A 16,112-nucleotide genomic window follows, 5' to 3' on the forward strand; every position below is an offset into this window, starting at 1 on the left:
TTTCTTTCTTTTTTTGGTGCAACAGCTGTTTTCACTGTCACAGCCGTAAAGCTCTCCTGGGAAAGGAGAGACAAGAGGAGAGACGGGAACAATTGCTCGTCATGCAACTTGCACACGAGCAACGTTTTGTGGCTGGAGAACAGAGGAGCTGTGTGTGTGTGTGTGTGTGTGGGGGGGGGGGGGTTAGCTCGACAGAAGGTTGAGATAAGTAGAGGGATCACACCTGTGTGCTTAGTCTTCATGCCAAAAGGCAACCGTAACAGTAATAATGAACACACCTCACATGGTTTCTCCTCTCTCTCTTGTAGCCGGTCTCCAGCCGGCCGTGGCCTCGGTTCTATTGAACTCACGTTAGCGTGTGTGTGTGTGTGTGTGTGTGTGATTCATTATCCGAGCCATTGGCTCCTTCTGTGTAGAGCTTTCGTAATCATACGTAGAAATGGGCTGAGTTTCCTGAGAATCTTTTTAAGCACCAAAATCACCTCACTTTTAGAGCGAAGTGTGATCTTTAATTTAGGATAATGCTGGGATACCAGATCACTTTTCTAAAGGGTAGATAATTAAACCGTTACCCAAAAGCATGTGCATACAAGCCTGCTGTTGTGTCACGGCTGTGCTTGCCGTTTACTATACGTGCTAAAGCCAATGTGTCAACTACAAGGGCAATGTGAATATTAAATACAGTTTATTTTGTATAGCCCAAAATCACAATTTTGCCTCAGAGGGCTTTACAATCTCTACAGACACGACATCCCAGAACATCACATCGGATCAGGAACAACTCCCAAACATACGGCTGTTACCAAGTCTTACTTTAGCATGTTAGCATTTGCTAGTTACTACAAGACACAAAAGAGACCAATACGACCAAATAAACAGTGTACACGGTGGAGGGATGACGGTCCAGACATGCAGGCACGGCTAAAACATAAACACAAGAAAGCTGGTCGGGTTTTCCAAAAATATATATTTTTTTTATTTCACATGAAATGTTCACATTTAGCATATTTATCAAACATTATTGATATAATCTTCTCTCTCTCTCTATACATATATAAATATATACAGTTTTTTTTCTTTTTTTCTACTTACACATGTACAAAATTAGGTAAAAACAATTCAGGTAAAAAAAAAAAAACGCCTGACTTCAATGGTAGTCATACACCGTTGTGCTTTGTTGGTCAAGCCAGCCCGTCGGGGGAAGTTGTGCTCGGCAGCTCAGTTTGATGTTGTGTCTCGTCTCTTGTGAACTATAGTGACTATATAACCGTTTCAAATAATCCCAAACTGTGTTAATTATTAGGTCTAAGTAAATGAAGTGTGTGTTGAAAACATGAGAGGACAGCACCGTGACACACAGGGTCGGGTCCTGCAGTAATAAGATACCAGCGCTCCATGCTGGACACTTTAACCAATACAGCGGCAAGACCCAACAAACAGAGAAGTCCAGCCTCTCCGCAACACACACACACACACACACACACACACACACACACACATCTCAGTGTTCACTTTTGGCAGAAAAACATTTTGTATCACTCGTTCAAGCAATCGCTTCCTTTTTCTTACTCTCACACGTTTGCCCTTTCACACAAGTACTTACTCCATCAGGAGAGAGAGAGCGAGAGAGAGAGAGAGAGAGAGAGAGAGAGAGAGAGAGAGAGCGCTCCCCGCTGCCACCAGTAAACATTTCTCCTCGTGAGCACATGGTATATACAGTAAAACCTCTCAGCTGCAAATGTTATATAAATTATCTTCACAGAATGTACACGCAACACAGTTCCATGGAGTTTTGTTTTCATGTCTCATGCCATGTGACGTCAGTGTGTGTGTGTGTGTGTGTGTAACACTGTTATGGGGTGCATGTCGTACAGGGTCAGTGCTACAGTATACAAGCACGTGGTCGAGTTTGCAGGCGTGAGAACGCCGCCCGCCCCCCGCGCCCGTCAATGCTACATTTAGAGGAAGTAATCACTCGGGACACCAATGCCACTCGATACCATCACGACAACAGCACAACAGGTAATACACAACACTCAAGGGTGGAATAGTGTACACGTTGGAGAGATGACTGATCTTTGGCTCGAGAAGGTGAGAGATTACTTAGTCGTCCCATCTAAATGAATAGAACGGATGTCTTTGCTCTCGATTGTTCTTCGGCCACTTTAAGGTCCCTCTTCATCTTTCTCGCATCGTCTTCTAGGGCCATCGTTCAAACTTCGAGAGAGAGCTCGGTCTTTCCAAGAATTTCATTTTTTTGTGGAAAATAAGATGCTTCGTCTCAAATGCTCGGGAGTTACTCCGCACGGTCGGGGCGAGCGAGTCCATCGGAGCTTCAGAAGCGTTTCCCCGTGTCCAGCACCGGGGGCGTGGAAAACAACGTCTTTTTGAGTCCGTGGTCTCGTCCCCACGGACCGTCTTCATTGTCGTGTGAACAGAAAGTCTGCCGACCGCGGTCCTTTCACGTCCTCTCAGTGCAACAACAGCAGTAGTGAAGATGAGACGAGCAGGGCGAGAACCGAGAGGGCCGCCGCCGCCACGCAGTTCGACCGCACGCTCTTCTGCACGTCCGGCAGGACGACCACCGGGTCGTCTGCTAGGAGATGAGAGATAAAGAAGACGCATTAGCTCCACATATTTACAAGCCAACGTAATCCCCAACGGGGCCTGGACTGTTTTAACATCAGGGATAATGAGAAAGGACGCGAGGCTTGGTAAACATACCTGCAGGCAGTCTGTTGGACGGGTTGTGAACCCCACCCCTACCCCCGCCTCCTTTAGCCACTCTGGCCTCTTGAGAGCCTAAAAGAAAAAAAGCCATCAATTACTGTGGGGTCTCACAAGAGCTTAACCCGACTATCACAACTATGCTGCTCTCCCTACAGCCGGGGGGGGAGGGGTAAACTCACCATCAGCAGCTTCTACGTCCACCCGGAGCCTGAGGCACTCCTGTCCATGGTGGTGCAACTGTTTGGCTGCCGGGAAGAAACAACAAAGGCGTTAACATCCCAACTAATACACTTATTAGCCTTTTACTGGCCCCTTAATTCACCTTCATGCACACACACTTGTCAACAGACAGACACGGGGACAAAGCTTCGGAAGCCATCTGTGACCAGGAGAAGTGTTTCTCGTCCTGCAGTTTATCTCATTTCAGCCGCGGTCAGGGGGGGGCAACACTCCTGGCTCCTCGCGGTTACATTCTAGCAGGAGAAGTGTTGCATAAACTTGGCGAACTGAGCCGACACCCCCGGTTAATGTCCACGCCGCGCTCCAATGAGCAGGCCGGCGAGCGCCATCGCGTTACGGTCGGTCGGAAAACAAAACTGCAGAAGCTCGACCTCCCTTCCTCCAGTGGAAATATGAGCCTGATTGCTGTGACATTTCCCCATATGGGTCCCATATGATGAATCTTTTGGATGGGTTGCCTCGACAGTTATTACACACATTAGTGTCGCTCTCGGGATACTTTGCAATAACGTTGGCAGTCGCTTAACTTTAAATTGAGTCATCTCGTCAAAAATCGGAAATGTGGTCTTTTTCCACGTTGGTCTTAAAACGCAGGTTTATGACTGAAACCCTGCAACACTAACGACCCCCGACCGGCCGCGCTGTCCTTTGCGTTGAGGCTGATCAGCAAATGCTAACACGCTAAACCACGACGTTGATCATGAGAACGTGATCATACGCTGATGTCGGCCCGCACATTCACATCCAGCACCTTCTAAGCAAAAAAAAAAAAGTAGGAGCATTGAAAATGTCGGTTTGCTGCGAGGAGATATAACGTTGTATTACATTTAAAATGCTGTACTGTAACTTTGCATTGTGTGTGTTTATCCTACGATCTACCCCTTGGTACAGCATCGCATGGTGACATTTATGTTTTAACTGTACATGGTCCCTTTTAAATAAACCATATGCGCGCGTATACATCCGCACAAATCGGTTCATGCCCTTGCGGAAAGCACAACCAGGCTTTCAAAGTTCTCAATTGTTGTAAAAATATATCTATATATATATATAATTACAATTGGGAAAAAGAAGATAAACACAGAGAACAGCTTGAAAAAGAAAGTTACAAATCGACACTCACAGATATAATAGTAGCTTTCTCCTTGACGAAACTCCTTCCCCAGAGTGAACGGGGTGAACCGCTGGAACTTCTCGGAGAACTTCTCCGGGGCGTGGGGGGCAAACGGGTGACCGCACTCCCAACGCATCTGGTCGTACGACTCCGGCTTGCAGGAGTCGTAGTCCTCGCGCTCCACCATGTAGAGCACGTAGCGCTCGGCATCCAGCAGCGGCACCTCGCCCTCGGGGTAATGCGGGCACACGATGTCCAGGTAGTCGTTGAGCTTCACCTCCACGGTGTAGTCGTCCCATAGGAACCTGCAGGGGGGGGGGGACGGTTATGCGAGTGGCAGCAGAGCGATAGCCGAGCTTATACCGCCGGAGCGGTAATAAATATAAGCCTCAAAACCTGTGATTACATATTGATCGGCCACACGCCAGAGTGCAACGGGGAAATCAGAGGAAGGTCTAAGAGGCCTGGGAATAAGACAAGGAGAGAGGGAGAGAGGAAGAGAGAGAGAGAGGGGGAGAGTGAGAGAGAGAGTGAGAGAGAAGGAGAGAGAGAGAGAGAGAGAGAGGAGAGGAGAGGAGAGAGATTGAGAGAGGAGAGGGAGAGAGAGAGGTGAGAGAGAGGGAGAGAGAGAGAGAGAGGTGAGTGAGAGAGAGAGAGGAGAGGTGAGAGAGAGAGAGGGGGGAGAGAGAGGAGAGAGAGAGAGGAGAGGAGAGAGGGAGAGAGAGAGGAGAGAGAGAGAGAGAGGAGAGTGAGAGGAGAGAGAGAGAGAGAGAGGAGAGAGAGAGGGAGAGAGAGAGGAGGAGGAGAGAAGAGGAGAGAGGAGAGAGGAGAGAGAGGAGGAGAGAGGAGAGAGAGGAGAGAGGAGAGAGGAGAGGAGAGAGGAGAGGAGAGGAGAGAGGAGAGGAGAGGAGAGAGGAGAGAGGAGAGGAGAGAGGAGAGAGAGAGGAGAGAGAGAGAGAGAGAGAGAGGAGAGAGAGAGGAGAGAGGGAGAGAGAGAGGAGAGAGGGGAGAGAGGAGAGGCGAGGGGAGAGAGAGAGTGAGAGAGAGGGAGAGAGAGTGAGAGTGAGAGAGAGAGGGAGAGGGAGATGGAGAGAGAGAGAGGGATTGTGAGAGGGAGAGAGAGTTTGTAAGTGACGAAATATGTGTGTGCTCGAGCGGAATGAAGAGGGAAAACGCAATAAGGGGCATCATGATCTGCGGGGAACGTGTGTATAAATATGGATGAACGTGAGGCCGGCGCATCAGCTGATTGACCCCACGCGCCCCGGGAGGCGGGGGATGTTTACAGAGAAACATTAGCAGTCAGTTCGCCCCGTCAAGACAGGAGACGAGTCTGGACATCGGCGGGCGCGCAGATAAAGACACACGATGACGAGTCCACTGCGTCCGCTAGACCGGAGTGGACGAGCGCTGTGGATTGGAATGGAGGTCACGTGTGCCGTCAGCCGGTCATTGGGGCGAGAGAGACAGGCGGACGTTTATAAGAGCGAGTCCGGTGACGGCCCGTAACCGACTCCCGCCGCATTCCCTCTCATTACAAACACAGAGACACAGTCAGACTGTCTGCCTCCCCTCCATCCCTCCCTCCCTCCATCCCTCCCTCCATTCCTCCCGTCGCTCCTCCACCCTCTCCACCCACTTTACGGAGGTCCTGGAGGAAACTGAACTCCCTCCCGCCCCCTTGGACGGAGGCTAGAGGAGCAATCGCAGAACACTTCTGAGCATTTCAACATGCTTCTAATGTCCCCACAACCGTACAGCATTATTACAGGAGCACGTAAACACAACCGGTCCTCCGAGGACGTCTGAACTGCCAATGATTCCTTTTTCCGTCAGAGATTATTTGGAGTTCATTTCCAGGGAGTTGACATTAAAGGTATTTCAGCTTTGTTCCTGGCCCCCTGACTGAGGGGCACACAGCTAATGCTCTCTTCTCAGCCAAAGCCATCTATCAGCGATAGCTGGCCGCTAGCCACACACACACACACACACACACAAGTATCTCCCATCTATCAACAACCTAAAGCAGTAGCTACCTACTGTTTGCACCCCCCCCACACACACACACCTCCCCCGGTACTGAGCTCCAAAGCGATGCCTATCAGTTACCGTCTCCTACTGTTCTGGAGCACCGGGGGTTCTCGGAGAATGGAAGAAATTTGACAGCCTTCAATATTTTCACAACACACAAGGAGAATGTGTGTCTAATAGAGGGCTTTTGTTGCTCTTGCAATGAATACGAGGCTCGTGAGACGTTCACCGACCCCATGCAGGCAGCCGGTGTGAGTAAGCGATTTAATCTGATCTACAGATCTCAAAGAGTTCCCAAAAGCCTACAGGGTGCCAAGAGGACACCTTTAGCACAGACCCCCCCCCCCCCCCCACCACCACCGGAGTGGGCTTTTCTTTGTGAATTGTCGTTTTCTCATAAAAAGCCCTAAATGTAACAAGCAGCATTTGGGGACTTGGTGTGTGTGTGTGTGTGTGACACGGTCCATATGTGTGTGACTGACGATCAAAGTGCACGGGCCCCTGCCGCTCGTTAGCTGCTGTTGTTGTTTTTGGCCAGGGGTCCCGCTGGTGCCGCCTGGTAAAAGGACAGACGCCGTGGCTCCAAACACGGGGCCCTGACTCCTGCTCCCCCCCCCCCCCCATACCCCTCTGCGTCTGGCTGCATTCCCTCAATGCTGATGACCAGATTAGCCGGCAACGGCATTATAACAACCAGTCGGAACACGAGCACCTCTTCAGCACCCATGGAACCTCCATCTCACTGTGCTGATAATGGGGTGCCCCAGTCAACTTTTGATGTGTGTGTGTGTGTGTGTGTGTAATGAGCATTTTGCCATGGTCCAGACAGCGTTGTGCTTATCTGCAGTTTGCCCGCCACGCTCCGTTTACCAGATTCCCGCCAAAGTGTTTTATCCCCCTTTCCACTTTCGATTCCAGGGGAATCAATAATACTGTTGAACAAACACTGTTGTCTGCCTCTGCCTGACAGAGTTATCATCCCGTCGCTAACACACACAAACAAACCCCCTCCCCCTCACGCAGAGCCCGGATAACACACCAGTTGTGGTATGCTCCCAATGTGTTCATCTAAAAAAAAGAAGAAGAAGGGGGGTCAAATGGGGGTGCAATTAAAACACAAAAAGGGGTATTAAAGTTGCCCCGGAGGGGGGTAATTATGCCCCCCCGCTCCCCACTTCCCAGCCCCTTTAGGCTGAGAGTGTTGGGGGGAGGCAGGGTATGAATAGGCGTGGGCTGGAGGGAAATGGCTTTTGAAGTTCCCTTCAGCCTCAGTGTCTCTGCTACAGTTGCTTCACGGCCGCCACGGCTCCACACAGCGTCTCTATTCACGACGCGCCTGAACTGTGGGAATGCCTCACTTAGCAGAGAAAACAGCGGTTGAATACGCATCCCGGGGAGGCCGGCTCCCCCTTTTACTAATGGAAAATAGTTTTAATCATCCTGCTGCCTTTTGTTCCCCTCCGACGCCTCTGAATGGAAACGTTCCCCATCATCTGCTTAATTAACTGATGGGAGTCTCGCCCTTCAAAGGGAGCTCAGGTCTCTGTGTGAAAAGGTTCAGCTAACAAAGTCAAACCATGCCACCGTCCCGCTCCGTCTCCCCCCGTGTGGGTGTCCCTTGTTACTTCCCTCCTCCTCCAGACTGTCCCCCCCCCTCGGTCTTGATTTATTCCCATTGTTCATCCCAAAATGCGTTCCCTTCATGACAGCGAAGCAACAGCATGGAAGAGTTGTGTTCTGTACTTACGGATGATTTGTGGAGCCGTGGCAGATATGCAGCGGGGATTGTGTGCATGCGCGTCCGACTTTGAAATGCGTGATGGTTTGCTGTTGGACTGTGTGTGTGTGTGTGTGTGTGTGTGTGTTGTGTCTGTAGAGCTCTGAGGAATCTGGGAGTGTGTGATATTGAGGATAATAAATGCCAATAATGGACAGCGATGATAGCAGTGAGGGAATGTATAAATGTGTGTGTGTGTGTGTGTACAATCGGCTGAAAGGCTGTTTCCCGGCTGCTCTTCCATCCTATCCCAAGAAGGAATTTCTGATTTATTTGAGCCTCTTCAGCAGCAGGAGTCTAATCTCTCTTCTTTAATCTCTCTGGCCAGCGTTTTGCTTTCTTCTCCACCTCTACCCCCTCCTTTCACCCATCCATCACCCTCTCATCTCTGCACTCTATCGCCCTGTGGAATGCTGGACCTCTGAGGCGAAGAAGCCGCAATGTGGATCAAAGGTCGGCAAATCTCAAAGTCAGCACCGGAGAGGCCTTGTACTTTCTTTTTTATTCCAGGCGGGAATCGCACTTTAAAGATCGATTCAAAACTACTTAAAAAGGAGGATAAAAGGCCACGTCCGAAAACAGGAGCTCCGGTCTACTTGACCTCTGCGGTCGCCCCGGCCACATAAACATGATTCATTTCCTCCCGGGTTTTGTGTGTGCGCACGACAGTAATGTGACCCATAAGGTGACCGGCCTGCGCCACAGATGAGTGAACCGGAATGCGGGGACCACCTAATCGGCTCATCCAAGCCCGGATTATTGGGTGGAGCGGAGGCTGAGCTCGGGTCCATTCATCAGCACCAGACCCTGTTTAATACGGGGGGCTTAGAGTGGACGGCGAGGCCCAGAGCAGCAGCAGAGGGGCCGGGGTGTGAGGCGAGAGAGGCAGAGCGGGGCTTTTCTCTCTGGCCCCGCTCCTATTGTTCTCACACGGGGATACTACTCCTTTCCTCTGGAGCTTTGGGGGCCAGGAGAGACGCAGTGACTGTGAATATGTGCGTAAGTGAGGGGAAAGTGAGAGGTGTTAACAGAGCAATGAAAGACACCGGCCACAAGGGAGCCGTTCCCTTCAAGATACATGTGAAGCGACGCGACTCCGCGAGGGGGGCGGCGGCACACCAGAGAGCGGCGGAGGTGCGTCATGAGTTTAGTGAGGCGGCATGGTTTAACGTTATTGCTCAACCTCATTTTTTTGTTTCATCCACCTATCTGTTCATTTATCAACGTCGGCCGGCCCCTCCCACTCTCTGTCCGTCTTTCATCGCTCAATAAGCAAACCAGATCCTCATGTCAACTCTCTCCCCACCCCCAACCCCAGACTTGGCGAACCAATCACAAAGATGGTATTCCAAATATGCAACTTTCTGACCCACCGGTTGCGGGAGCACAATGCCGCGTGGGTACGGCGGGGTCGCCATGGAAACGAATGCGGTCCAACTCACACGGCTCCTCCTTTTTAAACACAATATTCCGACCCTTCATTCTTTGCACCGTTTGACTTGTAGTCATCCATCTCACTCGGCTTTCTCCCGTCCGTCAGTCAACCTTTGTCCCTCCGGATCATCGGTCATCGGTCATTCCGCCGGCGTTCTTGGCTGAACTTCCTTTTTCGCCACCCAGCAAAGCCACAAAGCTTTAAGTCCCGCAGGGAAATAATTGGCTGATTCTGCTGCGCCGAGAAGGCGTAGATGAATACATATGCTCTTTCCGACCGTCTCACACTGCCCCCTGAGCCATTTGTATCCTATAAAACGGGCCAGAACACAAAGGTCACGACAGACAACACATTTCTCAGGAGGCAAATATCTGAAGAGGAGAACATTGATTTTCCTGGGTTGATTTCCACAAGGCAAAACGTTCATGCGCATTTTTTTTTTTACACAAACTCTCGTCTGGTGGCTTAAGGAATTCCATGGGGAAATAATGTGAGCTCAAGCCACAGTTATTAAATAGATTGGTTTTAATGCAGTAGTAGTAGTAGTAGTAACAATGGTATTAACACAACTGACCCCTAGGTGGCGGTAGTATTCGCTGTGTGGACATGTTTACACACTGAACCCAGACTTCCAACAAAAAGGTGAAAGAAAGCTTTTACACCATGAGCCTTATTTACACAACAAAACAAACACAATGCGTAATTTCAGAGATAATATCAGACTCTGCTTACTAAATCTTCCACATCCAAACACATATACACCGTCGGTGCATTGAATGTCACCAAGACTTGACAAACAAGTCTGGAGGACACACGCACAGGCACGCACACACGCACACACACACAGGCACGCACACACACATACACACAGGCACGCACACACACACACACAGGCACGCACACACACGCACTGCAGTCTCCACTCGTAAATCGCTGTATTAATGCTTTTGTCATCCTCTGTGATTTCTCTGTGCGGTTGAAAAGAGGAGGAGCCAGGGAAGTCTGCTGCGAAGATAAGGAAGAGGCAAGTCGACGGGTGACTTTGATCAGAGGAGAATCCAAAATACAGACAAGGGGATTTAACAGCATAGAGGCGTGGTGGGGGGGGGGTGGATATCATCCTCAGGGCACGACAGTAGAGCGCAACCGCAATGGTAACAATTAAACCACCGCCAATATGCGCGTTCCCTTCGTTCAAATATATTCGTCCCACAAACGAGCCTGGGGAAATTGAAGCAACTCTCAGAGTCCAGAACTCTTTCAGTCTTGCGTGTGTGTTGGTGTGAGAACTGTATTGTTTATTGTGCAGACAGGATACGCCGTTTCCCCGCTAAAAGCCGCGGCCGGGAAGTGCAGCACTTCATAGGGAAGCACACAGACAACACGCTGCCTGCAGGAAGGTAAAACCTTCGGCCCGATTCTCTATCTGATGCAGTCAATAAAACAAGCCAATGGCACTGGCCACAACAAGTGGGAATGTTGAACGGGATACAAATCTGCTTTTTGGGGTCAGGGGGTAACTCCTGGGAATGTGCTCGAGGAGTTAAAGTCTTCCTACAGACTGTAGAGATCAGGATCGTCAACGCACCTCATTGAGCTTTGAGCCGGCGAGAGGCGATTACCATCGCGTTGTACAATCTCTCAGAGTATTCTCCCCCAGACAGATTACAGAATCAGATTAAATGGCGGTGGGAGGACAATGCGAGAAAAAGATGGGGATAGACACAGGAATTTGCTGAAGAGAAGGAGGCGGGCGTTTGGAGCGAAGGCTGGATTAGGAAGTAAAGTAGGAAACGGAGATGTTTTTCAAGGAAACTAGCTTTGGTTCAGATTACATGGAAATCGCATAAATCTATTGTGTCCACCTAATCACAGCCTCTCACTACCAAATCTCATCTTTCTTCTCAAAACATGCGCATGCCTCGCACGCACGGGAGTCAAACAGACGCGGGAACCTGTCGGAGCTCTCAGACTGGCTCTACCGCTTCCACTTCCACTGCTTCGGCGAGCCACTCCAGGGGAGGAGAGGCGCACACGGTCCGACACGTGGAGACGAGTAAACCTGTTTGCTGGGAAGACGAGAGCGGTGGAAGAAGGAAGCTTGAAGAAAGCGGGCTGGCGGGGCGCGTGAAGGGAAAGGGCCAAGTGCCTTGTGACGGCTCGGCCACGGATGCCAAGAACGATAACAAATTCCACACCTCTTAGCATGCTCCTCCCCCCCTTCTCTGAGACCCAGAGTTGGAGGTGAGGAAATAAAAGACTGAAAAGGGACAGCTTGTAAAAGTTGAGATAAAAGCTGGTGAAGGAGCGAAGGGGAACCCGAAAAGACAGGAGGGGGGGAAAAGAATGAGAGTTTCCCAGAGGGGCCGGCCTGAGTGGCAGCCGGTATTCAGGGACCACCGCCGCGACAGAATGACTGACAGATTGATAGAGGCCGTGCCACTTCATCACATCGCAAACTCTGACCCCCGATCGGTCACACCAGTTACTATTCTCTTTCTGTGGCTCACCGTGAAGACGGTTCCCCAATTTGTATGGGGAGCATCACAAAAAAAACCTTATTGACTGGATAAATGCCACACAAGAAACATTCACACGGAGGAAACACGCCTTGAATAAGACCCTCATTTGACCACTCACAGCTCAAAAAGCATATTCAATTAAATGAAATTTCGGAAGCGTATTTTCCCATTTCGGCTGAGTCGAAAAAGCTCATTAGAAAGGCACCGCAGAGCCACAACTTCAGTCAGAGCAGCAGAGCTTAAAGAAGTGATGATGAGGGTGATGTCAAAATAAACATGTGCACGAGAGAGAGCCATGAAACGGTTAACAGACTCGCAGGACTGGAGACCACAGAACCAAGTTAGAACGGGAACTTGGCCAAGCAGAGGGGGAGGGAGGTGCTGGAGAGAGGGAGAGACAGGTACAAAGCAGAGGAGGAAGAGGAGGAGGAGGAGGGGGGGTGTTCTACTCGTGCTCTGTCAGCAGGGGAAAAGGGGGAAAGGGAGGAAGGAGCAGATTATTGGAGTCCGAGGGCTCCTGGGACGATGTTAACATCAATCACCACTGTGTGGCACATGTGTGTGTGTGTGTGTGTGGACGACTGAGGCGAGTGTGTATACGAGTGTGAGTCACACCAATCTGGTGATGTTGTGAATGCGCGCGCACACACACACACACTTACTATACAAAGGACACGTACACACACTGGCACGCAGGGGCCTGAACCGACTGGGCACGCTGGTGAGCCTCTTTCTGGGAACCGGCCGGTGATTAAGCTGCTAATCAGGCACAAAAGGTTACAAACATAGGAACAAGTGGAAAGGTCAGCGAGGGCCAAAAGACCCTCAGTCAGCAGCAGAGTTCACTCAGCTGGAACAGAGTGGCCGTTAAAGTACAGACAGGGATGACCTTGGAAGTCACTCTCTCACACACACACACACACACACCAGCGTGCGTGGACCTATATACGAGTGTGTGTGTGTGTGTGTGTGTGTTGCTAAATCCCTCAACGAACACAGAGTAAAAGGAAATGGGCCCGCCCCCCCGATGCAGCACAGTGATCCATCTGAGATCGATCTGACTGACGACAGCTTTCTCACCGACAAGACGGAACAATAAACCGGGGGAAAAAGGAAAGGAGGGGAAAACACCTCTCACGAGAGAAGAGATGGAGGTCAACACGCTGTACGGGGTCAAAGGGTCAAAGGGCGGCGCATCTCGCTGGGAGTGACGAAAAGCACCGAATGAAAACATCCCACGACTCTGGGCTTTTTCCGCGAATACAGGATTAAGAGTAGTCAAAAAAGAGGGGAGATTTAGCAATGTCGTAGTCATAGCAAGTGCAAAAGGGTGGATTACTAGTATATATACACACACACACACACACACACCAGCGTCATCACCGTCGTTCCACCGCGGGGGAAAACAACTAAACGCCTTTCCATCTGGGACTTTCCATCAGACTTTCAGGGATTTGGCGCTGGACTCGTGACCTTTACGACAACTGTAGTTTCAACCACTGGGGGAGAAGCGGCGGTTTAATGCAAGTTATTGAATATCTGCTGGTTTTTAAACCAAGACAAGACATGTGTGCAGAGAGAGGGAGAGAGAGAGCCTGATTGATTGAGATGGCGTTGTCAGTGGCTGTGATTGAGTGTCTGGTCTTGTGATTGTCTGCCAGCAGTCCCTGTTTGTGCTTGCCCGTCCCGGGTGGGTGTGTTTGTGTGCGTGTAGAAGTTTGTTTGTGGCAAGTAAACTTAACTCTCCTCGTTCCCACCCCCCTGGTCACCATCAAACATAATTCTAATTGACCCCCACTTATTGTGAATGGCCCCTAACCCCCCCCCCCACAATTTGAGCTCCAATTCCTCCTCCCCTGAGCCATCCATCTCTCTCCCCCACAGCGTGACCTACTGGGCAGGCCTCAAGTTACCTCCTCCGTCTCTGTCACACACCATTATTACTCGCCTTACCACCTGAAATATGAACACCCCTATGTCTCCCTGACAGACACGTAAACCCCATGTGATAGCTCTGGATTTAGGAGACACCGCAACCTCCCACTCCAACACAGAAGGTTCGGACGCTGCGTCAGATGGGGAGGATATGATATTTCAACACGTTGTACTGTGAGTCAAACCCGAAAAAAACACTAAAATATAACCCACATGCAAGGGTGGGAACAGCCTTCCCTGTAGGATTACAGCTCCTTGGATGAAGATCCATCATCATCAAACAGAAGAGAACTTCACAGGCTTTTGACCTGTTTTATGAAAATATTACACTATTAAACTATCGTTCCCTCTTACAATGAATACACTCACATACACATGTGTGCACCAGGAGGCGAAATAAGGAAGTGTATTTTAGTATTCATATATCCCACTAATGAAGTCCTGAAATAAAGAGAAAAACAACCATCCTTGCGTTTCTCTGTCTCAGAAACACACTCACCAAATTAAAAAGCAGCTCTCCTCCCTCAGGAGGAACTCTCTTGTCCAGATAAATAGATGATGCAACTAATCCCGCACCATAGGTACACAGATTGTGAAACGGATTAAATCTCAACAGGTTAGACACAGTATTACAGGTAAACAGCACCATAATAACAGGTTGGAGCCCATAGAGAGCGGGAGGGGGGGGGGGGGGAGACTCCCAACTGTCCTGCATTATCATGACAACCGCAGCCAGTTGCCTCCATCACAAATTCATCACAAGTAGCTCGCTGAATATGCATGAGTGAACTATTCAAGCGCATCCGGAGCAGTCATGTAATCTGCACTGAGAATTAGGGGGAAAGTTGATTTTATGGTCAAGATGTTAAAGAAGAGTCTTTTTTTCCCTGTGGCATTGTCAAATATAATAAGTGAGTGCAGAGGTGGATTCAAGAGCACTGCATGAGCATGGGAGATCCCACGTGAAGAGATGTACTCACTTGGGGTTCGTGCTGTTCCAGTAGACGCTGTGCCGCTCCGCTGACGCGAACCGGGCGCAGACGCTCACCAGGAAGCCCGCAATCCAGACCAAATCCATGGCGGAGAGGAGTGGAGGCGTGCAGAGAGGACACACAACTCAGGTAGTAGTATGTTGTGCGAACAAAACAAACGACAACAAAAGTTGAAAGGAGCTCGTCCACGCAGCGCGAGACTGCACGAGGAGGAAAACAATTTGCGCCACGCAGTGAACCGGCAATAGAAGAAATACGCGCGGCAGTAAAAAAAAAAACACGCAACACACCGTAGAGAAATCAGGTTAACTCGACAAATCCGTAGTCAATGAAAGCCCGAGCTGCGTGGGGACTGCTTTTGTGAAATGTCCACAGCCGCGAGCCCCGCCCCTTTACCGCAGCGGACCAATCAGAGGGCGGTCCGAGAGCCGCGAGCTCCGCAGCTTTCTCTGCATGTCGGCCTGCTGTTCAACACAATATTACAACTGCATCATGGAGTGTGTGTCCGAGTGGGTCCACAGCACACGATCCAGACATATTACGCTAGATATGTGCAGTATTATATCTACAGGTCAAATGTCTGCTTCCAGGGACCTTATCGTACTCATAGAAAAGTACAAGTTCAGTTAAACTACAATGTGAGTCATGTTGTGTGTTAATTGTGAACATTGCTATAATCTGTTGTCTTGAATACCTTTTTATATTCATCTTGTTACTTGGATACTACATGTGCATACATGTAACCGGAGTCAAATTCCATGTATGTGCAGTGCACACATAAAGCTGATTCTGATTCTGATGTTTTAAAGCAGGAAATCACTCACAATTTAGTTATAGGATGTACATGTTATGTTACTTTGGTGCATGTATAATAATCAATTTCATTGCACTTGCAACATATAAATGCACTTTTAAGCAGTTTTTACATGCAACGTATTGTAAATTGAAACCTGAACATTGAAAGCTGTAACTCCCTGTTTCCTTGTATCTGATGTGAGGCATTACGTTTCACCTTTGTTCAAGTTATTATGTCCAATGTCGAATGCATTCAAACTATTTTTCTTATCTATCACTGAAGTGCACCACCCTTGCTTGAGTCCTGGTTGAGCAACATCTGGTTTGTTTGCACAATGATTTCTTGAAGGGAAGTTGTTATTTCTATTTTACAGGACTCTTTTTCCACTCTGTGTAAATCTTATTTTCACTGTGTTCATTCGTAATATCAACGTGGAAGCAATTACACCTTAACTACGATGAGTCCTTGAGTCTCTGAAATAAGCTTCATGACACGTACAACTTAGATAGTAAAATCCAAAGACTGTACCTTCAGCTGGAA

General features: G+C 49.4%; 1 protein-coding gene across 1 annotated transcript; it reads right to left on the reverse strand.

Annotated features, from left to right (window-relative positions):
- Positions 1-668: 668 nt before the first annotated feature.
- On the reverse strand, positions 669-15,167 carry efna1a (ephrin-A1a). The gene is made up of 5 exons (XM_056419642.1): positions 14,765-15,167; positions 4,094-4,389; positions 2,910-2,975; positions 2,725-2,802; positions 669-2,596 (listed from the first exon to the last, which is right to left on the reverse strand). Exons 1-5 carry the CDS (start codon positions 14,860-14,862, stop codon positions 2,472-2,474), a joined length of 663 nt encoding a protein of 220 aa, XP_056275617.1. The 5' UTR covers positions 14,863-15,167; the 3' UTR covers positions 669-2,471.
- Between the last annotated feature and the right edge of the window lie 945 nt (positions 15,168-16,112).

The sequence above is a fragment of the Pseudoliparis swirei genome, chromosome 1 (assembly GCF_029220125.1).
Source record: "Pseudoliparis swirei isolate HS2019 ecotype Mariana Trench chromosome 1, NWPU_hadal_v1, whole genome shotgun sequence".
Taxonomy (NCBI): Eukaryota; Metazoa; Chordata; class Actinopteri; order Perciformes; family Liparidae; genus Pseudoliparis; species Pseudoliparis swirei.